Source organism: Zootoca vivipara, chromosome 6 (assembly GCF_965207765.1).
Source record: "Zootoca vivipara chromosome 6, rZooViv2.hap1.1, whole genome shotgun sequence".
Lineage (NCBI taxonomy): Eukaryota > Metazoa > Chordata > Lepidosauria > Squamata > Lacertidae > Zootoca > Zootoca vivipara.
Genome location: NC_142589.1, coordinates 69,315,437 through 69,334,699, shown reverse-complemented (window position 1 = coordinate 69,334,699; position 19,263 = coordinate 69,315,437). Strand labels below are relative to the sequence as shown.

The following is a 19,263-nucleotide window of genomic DNA, read 5'->3' as shown; positions in this document are numbered from 1 at the left end:
TTGGGAATGCTTAAATGCATTGCTACGTGTTTAATTCTGGAATGTTCCCCAGTAGCTCTTGTGCAATTGGTTAACTCTGGTCACATGGGAGGTATCTTAATGCATTCTCCATTTTGTTTCGTGCGCAAACGGCTTGACTGTAATGGCTGCATCTCCTCAAACACTGGAGAAGAGACGGCGTTAGATAACTTTCTCTCTCTCTAACTGCAATAGAGGAGAGGAGCACAGCCTTGGGGATTGTGCCATCTTCCCTTCTGTGGGATGCGACCAGACATCACTGAGACAGAAAGTGCAAACACGCTGGGAATGTGGGCTTGGGAGAACACAACTTTGTTTGGAATTCTGTCTTGCCATTTGGTGCCCAAAATCCTCCTGATCTTCATCTCGGTATTGGAGGTTAGCACCACATTCTCTCTCCCACACCCTTTTGGAGAGGCGAGCTGTTGCCAGAGCTGCCAGTAGGCTTGTGCGCCTCAACATCAATGGAGAGATTTCTGGTTATGGTGGAACCCAGGTGGACAAAATGGTCTACCGCCTCAAGCGTGTAGCCACGATTGCGGGTGCATGGAGTGCTGGTGACATCCCGATCCAAGGTGTTGGTCTCCGTCAGGCTGATGTCAAGGCCGAACTTCATGCAGGCTTGGGCAAAACGGCTGATGAGTTTCTCTGGAGCTTCCTCTGAACGTGCTGCCAAGGCTGCATCGTCCACAAACAACCTCTCAGATTATGTGTCATGATGCAATGTATGAAAACCACCTTTAGGTGGCGGTGTGTGTGTGTGTGTTCTTTGTAATTGTCAGTCCTAATTTGTTCTTCTGGGTTTAGAGGTTTCCTGTGTGAGCTGGCAAAGTCCCCAAGAAAACTCCGTATATACCTGGTGTTATGTACTAAGCTTGGATCCTAGAACAATAGGCAAGTAGGATCCTAGAATGCAACAACTGATTGGGCAGCAGCCCAATCAGACCCCAGGAGGAAGTTAATCAGCCTATTAGGCCGGTAGGATTGTAGAATGCAACAACTGGTTGGCCTGCAGTAGCAGCCCAATCAGGCTCCAGGAGGGAAGCAGAATCAGCCAATCAGATAGGACTCATTGTGTAAATAATGTATATAAAAGTCTGAGGTTTTGGGGAAAATTCAACCACTGTTTTACAAGCTGCAATAAAGAGCATGATTTCACATAGAAAGACAATTCTTGCTTCCTACTGTTAGGCTCCCTTTTCTTTCCTTAAAGAGCAATAGCCTGATTCCCCTCTGTCTGATTTCCAGATTGGAACATGCATGGCTTTAAAATTAAATGCTAAATCAATAAATTCTATAATTGGCTGTGACAGAGGGAGAGATGGGACACTCCAGTGCCTCATTTTGCTTTTAAACTGGCACCTGAGTTTTGTTTCTTCCTCCTCCCTGTCCATTCCCTTTTCCTTTTGAGTTGTGTCTTTTAGATAGGGCCTGTCGGCTTTGTTCCAACATAAGCTTCCCCTGGGAATGTTTTCAGCTGTAAATCATTAACTGCATATCAAAGGGCATTGTGAACATTGTTCATCTCACCTTGCCATACTGCTGGCAGAACAAGGGAAAAGAAGAGACCAGAAGAAGGGAAGATCAGAAGCAGCTTGTGGTTGTAAGTATGGTACAGGCTGAATTCTAAGGTGGGTTGGGGTATCCTTTAGGGCTATAATAGGGGGTCTGTTTCAAAGGTTTATTTATTGTTACTCAGAACCTCCAAGTCCCATAGAGCCGAATGTATACCTCTTTGGTCTGGGCCGTCTTAAGCCCATCCAGCGCCGTGGCACAAAGGTCCCTCCAGTGCCCCCCTCTGAAAGCGCAGCACCGAAGTGATCATGCTGAGGCAGCCTCCCTTCTATGAGCTGGTGGGCTACAGGCAACCTCCTCCCGCCTTGCTGGCCAAACCAGCTCCTGAGAGGTCAGATTTTGCTCCAGAGCCTCTCCAAGGACCCGGGAGTGCCAAGGCGACCGTGGCACAGCGGGAGGCCACCTCCGAGGACTCCGTGCTGCGCCTCCTTCTCCTTTCCCCAGTGCTGGGTTCTGCTCAGTTGAGCTTCACCACCAGTGCGCTGACCGTGGGACCAGCAAGAGCCGCTTGGGTGCTGTGCGCACGCTGGTGGCAAAGCTCAACTGAGCGGAGCCCAGCGCGGGGGAAAGGAGAAGGAGGTGCGGCGCGGAGTCCTCGGAGAAGGAGAGAGACTCGGCACAGCCTCTCAGCTCGTGGAGCGCAGTCCTGGCCAGACCGCCGGACCCCCGTGCTCACCTGGCGCCCTCCAACGCCCGGCGCCGTGGTTCACCGCACCACTAGCCTCTATGGCTAGGACAGGCCCGTCTTTGGTTCATAAAAGCCCTCATGCTTTCGGCAGTTGTGGCTGTCTTACTGACTCAGCACCTCCACTTTTGCTGCTATATTTACAGTTTGGCCCTTAAACAGTGATTGTGTGTCAAGGCCCTGTTCCTCATTGATCAATAAGCAAGCAAGCAGACACAAATATTTGGCTTAGGCATTGGGTGAAACCAGGCTACATCTACAGGGAGGCGAACTAAGGGTAAACCACCAGAAGGGGGAGCCCTATGACTTACATCAAATAGGGGCACCTCAAGGGATCCCCATTGGGGTCATGGCATGGCCCTATCCCACGCCCGGGCTTTGGACAGGATCCACACCCCCAGATCCCTTTAACAGGATATCCTTATGGAGGAGGGGCAATCTCCCCTTCCATTAAACAAAGGTTTACCCAGTGCCTAGCCTTGCAAAGTTGTGACGATTGCTAAAAGGCAGGCAAAAACCAAATTGCAGGTACCAATTGCCAAGTGGAAATATTCCTACCCAGCCCCAACAATAAGGCGGCTGACATTTGTCCATAGCAAGGTCATGCATACCAAAGTTTGAAAAGAGGTCGGGTGGGTTGGGAGATCCGGCGAGGAGGCGTGAGAAGGAAGCCCCTGGCCGCACAGCGGTTTAAAACACCTGCGGCCACTTTCCCCGCCAGCATAGATTGGCCAAGCAGGCACAGAAGGGGGTGTCAATCCTATGACCACGAGCTGGGTCATTGCCAGGGCCCGGATGCCCAGCCACAATGCTGCCCAACGTGAAAGGTGGGCAGTCCTACTTGAAGGTCCCAAAGGATGTGGTATCAAAACTAACTCTCTCATGTTGTTGTCATTTAGTCGTTTAGTCGTGTCCGACTCTTCATGACCCCATGGACCAGAGCACGCCAGGCACTCCTGTCTTCCACTGTCTCCCGCAGTTTGGTCAGACTCCTGTTAGTAGCTTCGAGAACACTGTCCAACCATCTTGTCCTCTGTCGTCCCCTTTTCCTCCATCTTTCCCAACATCAAGGTCTTCTCTTCTCATGAGGTGGCCAAAGTATTGGAGCCTCAGCTTCAGGATCTGTCCTTCATGATCATATATCTATATATATCTATATATTGATAAGTATGTTCTAATGAATATTAATAAAGTGTTTGTGAGAGGGGGTTACAGCTTTGTTTTTGCTTAATTGTGTATTTTGTATTTTTGTGTGGTGAACTGCACTGTTATCTTCGGCAGTATACAAATTTAATTAATGTTGATGATGAAGAAGAAGATGGTGATGATGATGATGATGATGATGATGATAACAACAACAACATATTTACAGTCTTTCAGTGTGATCAATGGCTTCTTTCACATACAAGGGAATCAGTTTACCTGTAGGGGACTACCGGTTTTACTCAGAGGAAACGCTCCGCTATGTTGAAAATGAATTCCAAATGTTGGATGATGATATAGTGAATGTCACTTACCCCAAGTCAGGTTAGTGGTGCATTTAGGTAATTTTAAACTTGGAGTAAATGGTGTTTCAAAGATGATGATGTCATATTTCAGAAACATTAAACAATAAAATAGCTAATCTCTGCCAGCATCCATTTTTTTGATGCTTCATATCTCTTACAGTCTTTGTATGTTAAGACACACCTTTTTTGACAACTCGGATCAAGTAATAAAAAAAGTTTCATTTAAAACCAGTTATTATGGTCCTGTCATGACTAAAGGCTGTGTGTAACATTCCACTCTACCAGGAGTGCCATGCAACTGACAAATGCATCTTAAACTCATTATTTGGAACATCGGACACCTAAGCGGATGGCCTGCATCATAGATTTTTGTATTTCTAGATACACAGCCCCTGAAATGAGGACTCTATTAACACCATCATGATAAACCTCCTTACCTTAACAATTACCTATAAAAAGATCAGGAAGATACACTCTTGCTTAAGAGAAAGATGCTTAAGAAAAAAGGTCCAAGAATTTCAGATGTTCCTCCAAAACCTCTACAGCCAACTTGAATCAATCATTTCGTTTCCCATTTTCTCTCCCCTCATCCCTCCCCGCCCCCCTCAGTATAAAGCTGTTTTGGATTCCTGATTAAGCAGACAAGGTTCGTATCACTGATTGCAGAATCAGGTGGTATTCTCCTTCAAATGGAGGGCCACTTAAAGAATCTGAGGCTTAATTACGCCCTCTTGCGGAATATCTGTTCTTCAGTACTGGAATAGCTGGATCACATGTTTGATCGAGCATGAAGCTGATTTGCTATATTTTAACAGGGAGATTCTAGAGCCGTCATCCATTGTATACAGAAAGCTAAGTAAGATGTCTGCTATAGATTAGTCACACAGCTGATATCCTCACCTGCTCCACCCTCTTCAAAATAGTTCATTCAATTTGATTCATCATGTTAAACAAGACATGAATTTTTGGAATCTTGCCTGTGTAGGAGGGTGTTGAGTAACTTGTTGTTCACAAAAAATCATTCCAATTTTTTATGATCCTTTCGATTGTTTTGCATGGGGCAGACTGGGCTACTGAGCCATGGAAGGGGAGAGGGAACAAGATAAAGTAAATGTGTTTATTGCAGAATCAAGAGGGGTTGAGAAGACTACCTGACATTCCTCTAGGTACCCATTGGATGCAGGAGATCATGGGCTTAATCTGGCATGATGGAGACCCCTCCTGGGTCCAGAGTTTACCAGTGTGGGAACGGTCACCTTGGATAGAGAATATACCAGGCCTACAGCTTGCCTTGAAATCTCCTCCACCCAGGCTCCTGTCATCTCACCTGCCTTTCCACATTTTCCCCAAGTCCTTCCTGCACTCCAAGGCCAAGGTAAGAGAGGAACAATTGACACATCAAACCTTCTTTTGGCTCCTTCCTTCAGCTTCTTTTGGCTCTGTTAGGCAGCATGACCTGCTCAGTGTTTCAAACACTTCACCTATGGCCCTAGGAAAGGCAAGTATCTGACCCAAAAAGGGGAGATAACCCCAGCCCAAATCAAGGATGGAGGAATTTGTTGCATGAGGTGTAGCAGAAAAACACACACCAACAAACACTGATTCCTACAAGCTGCTGGGGGTATAAGGTGATATACAAATTTAATAAACAAACAAACAAGTAAAACAACAGTAAATTAAACAACAAAGCAGGGTTCTGCTGTATGATCAAAGACAACTTAGGGTTTGAAATCAAGCAGCTAGAAAAATGCTGTAAAACAGTAAATTAAACAAAGATTTTGCTTCATTTTCATGAGACCCACCTAAGCTGCCTCAGTCTGTCTACAGTTAGGGCTGCTCCTGTTGCCTTCCCTAAATATTTCCCCTTCCTCTCTTCCAGGTTATCTATACCGTGCGTAATCCCAAAGACGTGATGATCTCATATTACCATTTCAGCAAGGGCTTAAAAACAGTGAAGGACCCTGGAACTTTGGAAGAGTTCATGGAAAATTTCCTGAGTGGGAATGGTAGGGAAAGAGGGAAATCAGCCTGTCTCATTTGTTCTCTTCAAGGCTCTTTCCTGCCCTCTCCTTTCCTTTCTGTACAATCCCCAGTGAGATAGGTGGGGAGGGGGTGGAATAGGAAAAGGTCCCACCGTACTCACCTCATTTTCTATATAAAAAAAGTAACTAATGTCATTAAAAGGGGAATTGGAATGGCTGCAACATGTGGAATGGGCATATTGTGAATCCTCTGCTCTAGTGTCATAGACAATATTAGATCTCTTGTCTATGTAAATAGAATCATTCGACAACCCGGTTGCTAGGTGGTGCTGGGTTTAGTTATATCTGGGTGGCATTGAAAGTTCCCTGCTTCTGTAAATAGGTACCACTGTGGTGGGCAGGTAAACGGTGTTTCCTTGCACTCTAGCTTCCATCATGGTGTCCCGTTGCACCAGAGGTAGTTTAGTCATGCTAGCCGCATAGCTCATGGTTGCCTTTGACTGGACTTAACTGTCCAGGGGGCCTTTATCTTATCTACCTTTTTCCCGATCAGGTGAAGAAATGTCTTTTGTAGGTTCCTGACTGGTGTGTCCTCTATGTCTTTCCTCTCGTCCCTGAAACTGTTTACATTCCACTTTGCTCTTCAAGTGTCTTATGGTTCCTGGTTTGAGCATGTGAAAAACTGGATGGAGATGAAGGACAGGTCCAACTTCTTCTTCATCACCTATGAAGAACTACAGCAGGTATTGGCCCAGCCTGGACAATATTCACACTTCCAGGTTGTGTCTCCAACTTTGTGTCATGTGACATATCATTTTGCCACTTTTATCTGGTGCTTTCTGTCCAGTTAGTTCTGCATATGTCTGTGCTCTGTTTCATTGTTTGCTGATGCAGAAATATATGCATTTTTAGCACACACTACCATCACAGCGGGGGACGCGGGTGGCACTGTGGTCTAAACCACAGAGCCTAGGGCTTGCCAATCAGATGGTCAGCAGTTCAAATCCCTGTGATGGGGTGAGCTCCCGTTGCTCGATCCCAGCTCCTGTCCACCTAGCAGTTCAAAAGCACATAAAAGTGCAAGTAGATAAATAGGTACCACTCCGGTAGGAAGGTCAACGGCATTTCCATGTGCTGCTCTGGTTCACCAGAAGCGGCTTAGTCATGCTGGCCGCATGACCCGGAAGCTGTCTGTGGACAAATGCTGGATCCCTCAGCCTATAGAGCGAGATGAGCGTGGAACCCCAGAGTTGTCCGCGACAGTACCTAATGGTCAGGAGTACCTTTACTTTTTAACCATCACAGCTATCCACAGGTATCTGCAAATCAATTACCTTCCCCACATGTTCCCTTTCAAAATTAATGAAACAGGGAGCCCTCTTAGCCAAGAGCCTTAGGACTTTTGGAAAAAATATATAGCTGATAAGAATAATATTGGAGAAAACTGGGTATTGAAACTTGCTTAACCTACATCATATCCCAGTTTCCAGCGGCCCTTTAAAGTACGCTTCATGCAGAGTATACGCAGTCAGAAGTCGACTTGGCTAAGAAAACACCACCAAAAGTGTAGGGAATTATATACCTTATATGAAACCCCTTACTAACTGGACACTTGTAAAAGTATACAGATGAAAATACAAACGGTTGGGTTTAACTGAAAAACAAAATGACTCAAAAGAGACTTTAAATTAAAGATAAATGCTTTCTCTCTTAGCAACTTTATCTACCCACATTCCAACCTTCAATCCATTCCAAACCCCCCACAAACTCCCACATAACTCCCATTAAACTACCCAAGAATTAACAGCAAACTAGTTTTATAACTAAACAATTCTCATACTAAGATTCAACTAAGGAATCTCTTAAACCAAGAGTCTCTCTTACTAAGATTCAACTTGGAATCTCTTAAACTGAGAATCAACTAAGTATTCTCCAACTAAGGTACTGATCTCACAGAGAGATACAGTTCTCCTAAGAGATACATTCAACTGAGAGAGTGATCTACTAAGAGATGAATCAAACTGAAAGATACAGAAGGCTTTCTGGCAGAGCCTTATATACAAGGAGCAGAACCCACGCCTGTGGGCAATTAACAGAAATCACCGGCACCTGTTTCTCTTAAACAGACAGTATTTACATTAGACTGGCTCTAAAGTAACTTGACTATTCAAAAAATCCAACAAGGACACCTTAGAGACAAAGCTCATGGTGTGACTAATGGCCCATCACAAATCCACCTATCACTGCAAACCTAAACATGCCCTTTCAGAAGTAAGTTCTATTGAAATCAGTGGGGCTCACCATCAGGTAAGTGGGGTTAGGACTGAAGCAATTCTTGCTACCTTGATTTCACAATTCAGTATAAAGTTGCTATCCTGTCTTGTTTCTCTCATGTCAGGAGGGACAGTTTAGTTATGCTGTAAGTGCAGAAAACTTGGATGGTGGTGGGGATGTAAAGGATTTTTAAATTTAATTTCATTATTGAAAGAAACATTTAAGGAGGTAAGAATGGGCAATCAAATCCAGATAGTTCAACCCCTCTTTAAAAAACAACTGTGGAGCAGTGATAACACTAGCAATTTTCAGAAGAGATTATTTATTTCCTTGTGAAAAGAACAATAATGATTGATGTGTTCCTTTGGTCTTTAAAATGTTATAGGGGGGAAAATCACAATAGGATTTCATCCTTAATCTGCCCCCTAAAACCACATACCTATGGATGAGCATCTCTGAATTCTGTGGGGTTTACTTCTGAGTAGACATGGTTAGGATTGCAGTACAATCCTTTAAACACATAATAACACTTCCAATGCGGCACCTTTATGCATCAATTAATATATTAGCAACATACTTCAAAGCAATTTATGTATCTATATACAAAGTATGTGTGTTTAAAAAGGAAAGTGTCCTTTGTAGAGAACTAAGGTGATTAGTGCTTACAGCAAGTCTGTGCTACAATGGGGGTTTGAATGACCAGATGGAACGAACCTGTTTCATAGCCCTGAGTTTTCCATTGATTTCCCCAACATTTCTATTTTGAGTTCAGAGTTCCTTGCTTCTTCTCCAGTATATTTAAAATAAAATAAAAATGACTTAAGGCCAATGCGTGGTGGCATTCCTTTGTTCTACAACAGACCAGGTGCAGCCTACAATCTGCTGTTCTGTACTTAATTCAATGTCTTCAAACATTGTCTCCAGTATTTCCTGGGTCCTGTACTGAATTTGAGGTAGCCTTGAAGCATTCTTGCTCAATGCTCCCTGCAAGAATGCCTCTGTATTCTTTTTTCTCAAAGGGCAGATCCCCCTATGGTAGTGTCAATATGAGAATTCAGTCATTTGCTTTTCCCTTCTGCAGGACCTACGAGGAAGTGTGAAGAGGATTTGTCATTTTATTGGTAAGGAGCTGAGCGGTCAGCAAATCGACTCTGTGGTGGAAAATGCCTCCTTCCACAAGATGAAAGGCAACAACATGTCCAACTTTACTCAGTTTCCAGATACCTATTATGATCACACAAAAGGAAAGCTCATGAGGAAAGGTAACAAAATACCCAGTGATAAACAAAGGCCGTGGCTTGTGCAACCTATGAAGTGTGTGTGTGTGTGTGTGTGTGTGTGTGTGTGTGTGTGAGAGAGAGAGAGAGAGAGAGAGAGAGAGAGAGAGAGAGAGAGAGAGAGAATGGGAGTAGTGTGGGGAAGAAATTTGATTCAGTTCACATTGAGTAAGCCTACTCGTCCCATACTTTCCTGTACTGAGTTCTAAAACTCAACAGTTCTTTGAAATTCTCACTTCTCTGAATTTTTCGTGCTATTTTCCACACAACTGATCAGTGCAAAAATGAAACTGCTTGCATAATGTAGGCAAGTAAATGCATATATTAGTGACAAGAGCATATGAAAATGAATCATAATAGGGAAAATGGCTTGCAAAAATGTGCATTGTGTAAAATTGCATACAAAAATGTGTATATTGGGAGAGATTTGTATTAAAATGTTGATGGATTTTCATGGGAACAATTTTTTTAAATAAAAAATGCAAACCGGTGTGAAAATGTAGAGAACTGAATTTAAGATTTGAAAAAAAGAGAGAAAAGGAGAAAAACCAAAATTGACAGATTTGCCCATTCTTACTTGTGGAGCTTTGGGAAAATGCAGCTAGGTAAGTCTAGGCCATCAACATGGAAGCATGACTAGTACTGGGGTACCAGTTGAGGGAGGGCCTGGGAAGAACAGCCAGGGAGCAGGTCCTGCTATTCCTTTAAAAAAGCCACCTGAGGCAGCTGCCTTGCTTCATCCAGTGGAAACACAAGTCCTGAGCAAGACAAAATGGGGTCCTGGTTTTAGTTGAAGTAATTTTAGTGGATCTTTTTTGTGGTTACAAAGTGGTTTCACACCCTCTTGTGTTGTTCCAGGTATCTCTGGGGACTGGAAGAACCACCTGACTGTGGCACAGAATGAACACTTTGACCGTGTTTATCGTGAGAACATGCAGGGTCTGCGCATGGCATTTCCATGGGACTAAAGAATGTCAGATTATTCTTCCTGCTAAATAAACGTACTGCTAAATAAACAGATTTCTGAATAGAAATTGTATGGTTTTGTTGTATTTTTTTTAATTTACATGTGTGACTCCTTTTAAGGGTGTTTTTTTAAAGCTTCTGGCCTTTCAGCACCTACTGGAATTTATTCAAATGTCCCTTTTGGCTCCCTGTAGTTCCTGTAGTTCATCCGCTGTAGCTCCCTGTAGTTCATCCGCTCAGCTGTTTTTGCTGGAGTTACTATGGGAACAAGATGTTTTTCATGGGTGTTCCAGCAAGATCTGGCAAACTACAGAAAGTCACAGGAGTAATTTTAATTTATTTAAGTTGTTTACTTCAATACAGTCACTCCTTTTCACTCTACCAGACAGGTTTATGAGACCTCCACCCCACACAAATGGGATGGAGGGCTCATATGACAAAACTGATTTATTTTGATCTAACAAAGAGAAACTCACAACTCAGCCTCAAACAGCTTACTACTATCAACAACAGACAGCATAACAGAGAAGCAAACACGGGAACTAGAACCTGCAACACACCCACATGCCAACTCAGGCCACATTCATGCCATACATTTAAAACACTACACTAGCACTTTAAACAGTCGTGGCTTCCCCCAAAGAATCCTGGGAGCTGTAGTTTATTAAGGGTGCTGAGAGTTGTTAGAAGACCCCCCATTCCCTTGCCAGATCTACAATTCTCAGAGTTTCTGGTGAAGAACAATAGATTATTAAACCACACTGAAAATTGTTTACTGATCACCATTGCCATGGTTAATTGATAAACGGTAACTGGTTCACTGAAGCATGCCACTGGGGGAAAGAAGACATCTGGAAAGCCCAAACCCACATTGTCCATTATCCGTATGTCTTTAATAGATATACAAGGTTTGATTGTTGTTTTTTTAAAAAAATTCTGCCCCTCTTTTGTTTTTAATTGTTCGTATTTTACATGTAAGCCACCCTGAGTCCCTGTCAGGGGAAAAGGTGGGGTAGAATTTTATTGTTGTTGATTATGATGGTGCTGAGGAGCACCAAAACATGGTGGGCAGCACAGGCAGTTTTTTTTATAATTATTTATTAAATTTTCCAAAATAAACACATTTAAAACATTATACAAGACAAACAAACACATAAACAAACATTCAAAAATACAAACATCCCAAAAAACATGCTCCGCCGAGCTTGACTTCCCTCCCTCCCCTCAAAAGGTTTTCTAATCAGATTTATTTCACGCCTGCAAGTGTCTTTAAACCTTTACAGTTCATTTCCATATAGTCCACAAATTTACTCCAATCCCTTAGAAACCTTGTCTCCCTCTGGTTTCGAATCCTGCTAGTCAGTCTCGCTAATTCTGCATATTCAATCATCTTTGTCTGCCAGTCTCCAATTGTCGGTAAGTCCTGGGTTTTCCATTTTTGGGCTAATAATGTCCTCGCCGCGGTTGTCGCATATAAGAAAAGGGTACTATCCTCCCTAGTTATCTCTTGGCCTATCAGTCCTAACAGAAAGGCCTCTGGTCTTTTGGGAAAAGTATATTTAAATATCTTTTTCAGTTCGTTATATATCATTTCCCAATATCCTTTAACCTTTTCACATTTCCACCACATATGATAAAAGTCCCCTTCCTTTTCATTACATTTCCAGCACATTCTGTTACTCATTCTATACATTTTCACTAATTTCACTGGAGTTAAGTGCCATCTATACATCATCTTCCAAACATTCTCTTTCAAAGCAGTACATGCTGTAAATTTTATTGTTTGGTTCCATAATTTCAACCACGCATCATATTCAATATTATGCCCAAAATCCTTAGCCCATTTTATCATTACCTCTTTCGTCAACTCATCTTTAGTATACCACTCTACCAGCAAGTTATACATTTTGGACAACAATTTTACTCTGCCCCCTAGCAACTCTGTTTGAAATTTGGACCTTCTCTCCTCAAAACCAATTTTTTTATCTTGCACAAATACATCATTAATTTGATGATATTGCAACCAACTCGACAAATATACTTTCACCTCTTCATACGGTTTCAGTTTCCAACCTTGTTCCGATTGTCTTAGAAAATTTTCATATGTTGGTCTCTCACCTTCCATATTCACTTTTTTCACTATGATCACTTCCATTGGTGAGATCCACCATGGCGTCTTAGTCTCTAACAAGGCTTTATTTCTTTCCCATACTTCAAATAACGATCTTCTTATAACATGGTTCGTAAATCCTTTATGGGTTTTTTTCTTATCATACCATAGATATGAATGCCAACCTGCTCTGTTGTCAAATCCCTCCAAGTCCAACAAGTCCGTATTTTCCAATGTTATCCATTCTTTTATCCAACAGAGACATGACGCTTCAAAGTATAGTTTCAAGTCTGGCATGGAGAATCCGCCTCTTTCGGTCTTATCTACCAATATTTTATATTTTATTCTTGGTTTCTTCCCCTAGCACAGGCAGTTTTCCTGGCCACCTCACTTGGAATGTCTCACAATTGGAATGTCCCACAATTGGCTCCTCCTCCTCAGAATGAGACAGTAGAAGAAGGAGCAGCAGAGAAGCCTCTCCCTAGTCACCTGCCTCATCATTGGCCTGCCTCCCTACTCACCTGCCTCATCACTGGACAGATCACTTGCCTGGTCTTCTGTTGGTAGGTGCCACAGACTGCCCATTAAAATCTATCTATCTATCTATCTATCTATCTATCTATCTATCTATCTATCTATCTATCTGCAAAGCACCATTCTCAGGCATTTCATAAGTAATCTACCCAGCTTCTACTCATATTGATCTGGAGCCGAACTCCAACATATAGTTAGCAGAATAAAAAACTTAAAAACACATTGCAGGATTACCAATAAATAGACCAGACACAATTAATATTTCACCCAGCAGAGCTTTACAGCTACTGAAGGCAAATGAGCATAAAGGTCACAAATCCAATACATTCAAGATTGGCACTGTCCATAAGAAATCCAGTTGCGGCAGACTTAAACTTACAATAACTTATAATAAGACTAAACCTTAACACTATATATAGAACAGAACACCAGAAGAGAGATAGAAAGAGAAAGTGAAACTCAGGCTCCTTCTGGCCTTACAGAAAGAGATAACGCAACCAGTTGAAGCCAGCTGTACTCAGCTTCTCTGTAGGAATAAGCCAAACATCATGAACCTTAAGCTTGTTTCTTTCACACAGAGAAGCTTCCAGAACTCTCTTGAATTAATTAGAATAGGATAGATCTCTGGATATCGGATCAATGCTTTCTGCACTAAGAAATGCAAACTGAGACTTAAGGCATGATAACATATCTATCTCTAAATCACTATAAGTGTATCAATATATATTTAAGTGTGTGTGTAAGAGAGAGAGAGAGAGAGAGAGAGAGAGAGATTTTTTGGGGGGGTAGACATACAGTATGTAAGACTATGTAGCTAAATGTTTAGACTTCTACCTTCCTCGGGGATACAGTTGGGATTTCAAATGAACACCATTAGCCTGGATGACAGTTTTAAGAACACTCGTGATGGAATAATTCTAAGGAGGGTGTCATACACAATACATTGTTGTTGTTTTTAATTGAAAAGGAAAAGGCTATATGGGAAACAAGCATTGTATTCTAGATGAAAACCATTGTTGATTAATCGCGTCTTAAGGTGATTGATTCAGAAATCCTCTTTCTTATAATGGTGGATTTGATGGTTTCCCCGTAGAAAAAATATGTATTTTATATCTGTATTACATTTCTTCAAGGAGCTCAAGCTGGTATACATAGATCTCCTCTTTTATCCTCACAACAACCTTGTGAGGTAGGTTAGGCTGAGAGTGAGTGACTGGCCCAAAGTCACCCAGTGGCTGGCTGGGGATTTGAACCCTGGCATCCTAGGTTCCAGTCTGACACTAACCACTATGCCATGCTAGCCCTCTAGTAAGATTCCCATTCATGCCTCGGAATAAAGGGCTGAATGTTTAATTAAACATTGCAACTTGCCTTATACCATATCAGACAATTGATCTATCTACCAACTTTCCCGTTGCTCATCTTTATGCAGAAATGTTTCTATGAAAGGTCCAGAAAGGTTGAGGGCCATCAGAATTAAAATGCTTTGTAACAGGTTGCACAATTTTCTTGGTCCAGGTTACTGATCTATTTATTTTGATGTCTTTAGCGTTTTTCAATGTCATCACCATTTTTCGTCTACAATGGGATCTTATTACCCACAGCCCTGTCCTCAGCAGAATCGCTCGCTTATCTGGAAAAAGAATTTCGCTTCTTGGATGATGATATACTGAGTGTCTCTTACCCCAAGTCAGGTAGGAAAGACAGTGTGTAGTATGAGAGCTGTGGAACATTTTCAGAATAAACAGGGAAAGGTCATTGGAAGTGGCATTGGCAAATCATTTATTTTGTTTATTTATTAAATACCCATCCTGCTCTTCCTCCCATAGGAGCCGAGGGCAGCAAACACTAAAATGTTAAAGCAATAATATTGTGATAATAAGATATTTTTTTTAAAAAAATTAATGCACATGAAAACACCAGACAATTTAAAAACATTTAAAACAGTCACATACCCTCACCACTAATAATTTCATATTGCCAGGAGGTTTGCTTTGGTGGTCAAAGTAGTTGTAAGGTGTGCATTGCAGAACCAAAAGGGCTGTGGGAGAAAAGGTAGCCCTATGATTGCTATATTCCCTCCTAGGTGGCCGTTGGATGGTAGAGATCTTGTCAGCGATCCAGCAAGAATGGGACCCCTCGTGGGTTTTCATTGAGAAAATAACCTGGATCGAGACTTTTGATGGCATGAAGACTGCCTTGAAATCTCCTTCACCCAGAATCTTGGCTTCTCACCTTCCAATAAACCTTCTCCCTAAGACCTTTATTGAGTCCAAGGCCAAGGTAAGAGAGAAACAATTCACACACAAAAGCCTGATCATGTCTGTCTGCAGTAAAGATACTGGGAATTCCATACTGTCAATATTTGGCACAGCCCATTTCCAGGAAGGTGCCACAAGGGTTGTTTGTTGTAATAGCAGTAATAGTGCAAGCTTAGAAAGCACTATAGGAAAGATGCTTTAACCATCATCTTAATTCCAGAATGGTATAAATAGGTAATAATAATAATAATAATAATAATAATAATAATAATAATAATAATAATAATAATAATTTATTATTTATACCCCGCCCATCTGGCTGGGTTTCCCCAGCCACTCTGGGTGGCTTCCAACAGAAAAATGAAATAAAATAATCTATTAAACATTAAAAAGCCTCCCTAAACATCTGGTAGCTGTTTTTCTCTTTGACATCTGATGGGAGGGCATTCCACAGGGTGGGCGCCACCACCGAGAAGGTCCTCTGCCTGGTTCCCTGCAACTTGGCTTTTCGCAACGAGGGAACCGCCAGAAGGCCCTCGGTACTGGACCTCAGTGTCCAGGCAGAATGATGGGGGTGGAGACGCTCCTTCAGCTATACTGGACCGAGGCCATTTAGGGCTTTAAAGGTCAGCAGCAACACTTTGAACTGTGCTCGGAAACGTACTGGGAGCCATTGTAGATCTTTCAAGACCGGTGTTATGTGGTCTCGGTGGCTGCTCCCAGTCACCAGTCTAGCTGCCGCATTCTGGATTAGTTGTAGTTTCCGGGTCACCTTCAAAGGTAGCCCCACGTAGAGCACATTGCAGTAGTCCAAGCGGGAGATAACTAGAGCATGCACCACTCTGGCGAGACAGTCTGCAGGCAGGTAGGGTCTCAGCCTGCATACCAGATGGAGCTGCTAAACAGCTGCCCTGGACACAGAATTGACCTGCGCCTCCATGGACAGCTGTGAGTTACCCCATTCAGGACCAGGGAGTCCTCCACACCTGCCCGCCTCCTGTCCCCCACAAACAGTACTTCTGTCTTGTCAGGATTCAACCTCAATCTCTTCAGTCCATGACCTCAGCGGAGGATTGCTGTGGCCCCAGTTTGCTAGGCTGCCCCCAAAGCTCTCTCTGAAGCTGGAAGTCGCAATGAAACATCTCACTTTCAAAATCTGGCAAAATGTCAGAGTTCAAACTGTGTTTTTGGCTTTCACTTCTGAGGGCCAGACTAGCTGGCGTGATGATTTGGCAAGTAGGAAGTCATGCAGGTGGGTTCTGAAGCCATATCTGTATAGTGAGGCAGGGACTGACTTTTTCAATCCATGCCACTGGCAATGTTCATGTATCTTTCCTCAATGGTGGGAATCTTCACGGGGAAATGAATGAAAGAAAATGATTTTTTTTTAAACCCCACACCAGTCCCATTTCCTCTGTCCCATAAGCAGGCACCAGACACCTGCTCTTGTATAAATCTCAAACAGACAATATATCACAGGTTTCCACTATTAACACCTACTTAAGGTTCAGGATGGGGGTGGCGCTGTGGTCTTGGCACTTAACCAGGGTTGTGTTTTCTTTGGAAATGAGACACAACGGAGGCTGTGCTCCATTTCCATATTTCTTAAAAACACTCATCTCTGCTGTGCCTCGATTTCCCAATTGAAGCAATTCTGCTAGAGAACCTGGAACCCTCTGGGATCCTGCTACTGCTCAGCAGACTGGGGTGGCATGCAACCTTTGTAACAATACGGCTATTTGATTTGATTTATTTCCACGCTGCTTTTCATTCAAATGAATCTCAAAGCGGCTTACAAACAATAAATAACAACCACATAATAAAACTACAATAAATAGCTAATTTCCTGACACCCCACTTGGCCGCCACACTCTACCTAATGTTAGAATGTGTCATGCTGCTCCTCCCTTAAGATGTGCCCGCTGCTCTCTTTCAGGTTATTTACACCCTACGTAACCCCAAGGATGTGCTGGTCTTGTTCTACCACGCCTATAAAAAATGGAAGGACCCTGGAAGTCTGGATAAGTTCTTGGAGGAGTTCTTAAATGGGAATGGTATGGAAAGAGGCAAATCAGCTCACCCAGGGCCGTCTTTAGCATATGTGCCGCCGGGGTGCAAAGATCCACCCAGTGCCCCCAAATTTAGTTAATTTTGCATGCACAGCGCCATTGAGAATGACAAGCGCTGCCGTTGTGAATGACAAGCGCCACTGCTGGCACGCGCTTCTTTAGTAAATGAGCGCACAAAGTCAAAAGTCCTTTAGTGAAACAGTAGGTATACATTTTGGCAATACCTAGGTATATATGTATTTTGTTTGTCTAGCTTGATCAAAATTATTTATTATTTCATAACAGGTAGATAGTTCTGAAGCTTAGGCGGCTTCAACGATGGGTGCGGCACCTGGTGCCCCCCAGAATTTGGCACCTGGGTGCCCTGCACCCCTTGCATCCTGGGCTCATCTCCCTCTGTTGCAGCCCAAAGGTCTGCTCCCCGACACCACGGAGGCTCTCTTCTTAACCATTGCAAGAGCCCTATCGTAGAACTGTAATTCCAGCAGGGATAAATCAGAAGGAAGGTGGGAGGTGCCGTGATAGTTAAACTCAGGCATCCCCAAACTGTGGCCCTCCAGATGTTTTGGCCTACAACTCCCATGATCCCTAGCTAAGAGGACCAGTGGTCAGGGATGGTGGGAATTGTAGTCCAAAACATCTGGAGGGCCGAAGTTTGGGGATGCCTGGTTAAACTCCTTTTAAAATGAATAACGTCCTTAAGTAGTGAATGGCCCAAATGTGTGGGGAGGGGATATAGTGGGGTCTCAAATCCAGTGTTTTGTGGCAATATTATAAGGAATGTGTGACACTGGAATTGTTACTAGACTACAAATGCCATCATCCCTGACTATACTTGCTGGGTGTCAGGGACTGGGCAGAGGAGGAATGGTGGAGACCCGCCTCCGCATCTTGACCCTTCCAGGGAGGAGGAAGAGGAAGACAGTATAGTTTTACAACAGGGGTTTGAGGGAGGTAGCAGCTCAGAGGCAGATGAGGGGAGAAGCTCAACAATCATGGGATAGTCGGGACAACACCCAGCTGACACGTTGCCATTAGAAAGCATCCCAGACCCTCCATCTCATGGAACCTGGCAAGCCTTGAAAGTAGGAGAGCACAGAGCATGAAGACAGAGGGCAGGTAGCAGCACCCATAGAAGTGACGAATGAGGAAGTGGGAGAGATGGGGCGGGGTGGAGATTCATTCAGGACAATGCCATTTTCCAAGAGGCTGGGTTCCATAGCCTCTCTCTGTAAAGATTGAAATGAAAAAGGACAGTAAGAAATTTTCCCTTGCCTGTATACTTTCCTGGGCAACCAACCGACAACACCCTGACACTGGGGCTGATGGGAGGTGTGGTCCAAGAGAAGTGGTAAAGTTGTTGTCTCACCCCAAACTCTGTGTCATTATATAGTCTAGTAACTAACTGGCAGTACCTGGATAGGATTCAGGAGCTTCCTGTTGCTATTCTGCTTTTGTTTGAGAAAAGCATTAGACGTTCCTTGCTACCTTCTTGGTTAGTCTGTTCTCCCCGAGTCTTCCTTGACACACCTCCTTACCGTTGATGCTTACTGGTGCCTCTGTTTTCCTCTTCCAGTGTCCCATGGCTCCTGGTTTGACCACGTGAAAGGCTGGCTGCAGATGAAGAAAAGGGAAAACTTCTTGTTCATCACGGTTGAAGAGTTGAAGCAGGTGTGGTCCAACCTTAGCGCTTGCCCTGGAGTTGTCCACACTTCAGCTTGTCCCGTAGCTAGGAAGCACGGGTCCAGCCGGGTCCAGCTTGTAACTCATACTTTCTAGGCATGAGTCCAAGCCGTTTTGCGTTTGCCCCATTGCTTCCGCCTGGAAAACCTGCTCTTTAGGGCCAAGTCTGAGCAAACGTCCATTTGGAGAAAAACCTGATTGATGTTTGTTCCAATTCAGCTATAAACAGCGGGTTTTCCTGGGGGGAAAGTGGCAGAGAAGCAGAAGTGTAGATGAGCCCATTGTTATATTCACACATCCATAGTTACCATCATCTTATTT

The 19,263-nt window shown here is 43.4% G+C and overlaps 2 protein-coding genes and 1 long non-coding RNA gene across 6 annotated transcripts in view; 2 read left to right on the top strand and 1 right to left on the bottom strand.

Moving 5' to 3' along the window:
- Positions 1-1,477: 1,477 nt before the first annotated feature.
- On the top strand, positions 1,478-10,353 carry LOC118087278 (sulfotransferase 2B1-like). 4 transcript variants are annotated; one of them, XM_035119788.3, is made up of 7 exons: positions 1,478-1,621; positions 3,651-3,805; positions 4,953-5,161; positions 5,666-5,792; positions 6,417-6,511; positions 9,124-9,304; positions 10,178-10,353. In XM_035119788.3, exons 2-7 carry the CDS (start codon positions 3,667-3,669, stop codon positions 10,285-10,287), a joined length of 861 nt encoding a protein of 286 aa, XP_034975679.1. In that variant the 5' UTR covers positions 1,478-1,621; positions 3,651-3,666; the 3' UTR covers positions 10,288-10,353. The 4 variants fall into 4 exon arrangements, with proteins under 4 accessions (XP_034975679.1, XP_088527287.1, XP_034975678.1 ...); XM_088671161.1 differs by having other exon boundaries at positions 1,517-1,621; positions 3,178-3,805; positions 4,913-5,161; XM_035119787.3 differs by having other exon boundaries at positions 1,518-1,621; positions 3,178-3,805.
- Positions 10,354-13,413: 3,060 nt separating this feature from the next.
- The window catches only part of LOC118086736 (sulfotransferase 2B1-like), a 9,898-nt gene continuing 4,048 nt past the window's right edge, over positions 13,414-19,263 (top strand). Inside the window, exons 1-4 of the mRNA XM_035118728.3 lie at positions 13,414-14,623; positions 15,016-15,212; positions 17,127-17,244; positions 18,836-18,930. Coding sequence (XP_034974619.3) covers positions 14,488-14,623; positions 15,016-15,212; positions 17,127-17,244; positions 18,836-18,930 — 546 coding nt within the window. The 5' untranslated portion in view covers positions 13,414-14,487. The remainder of the gene's footprint in view (positions 14,624-15,015; positions 15,213-17,126; positions 17,245-18,835; positions 18,931-19,263) is intronic.
- Positions 15,200-19,263, bottom strand: part of LOC148685399 (uncharacterized) — a 27,789-nt gene continuing 23,725 nt past the window's right edge. The window contains exons 2-3 of the long non-coding RNA XR_015950344.1: positions 18,811-18,873; positions 15,200-16,540 (exon numbers count right to left, since the gene is read on the bottom strand). This is a non-coding gene — a long non-coding RNA (uncharacterized LOC148685399). The remainder of the gene's footprint in view (positions 16,541-18,810; positions 18,874-19,263) is intronic.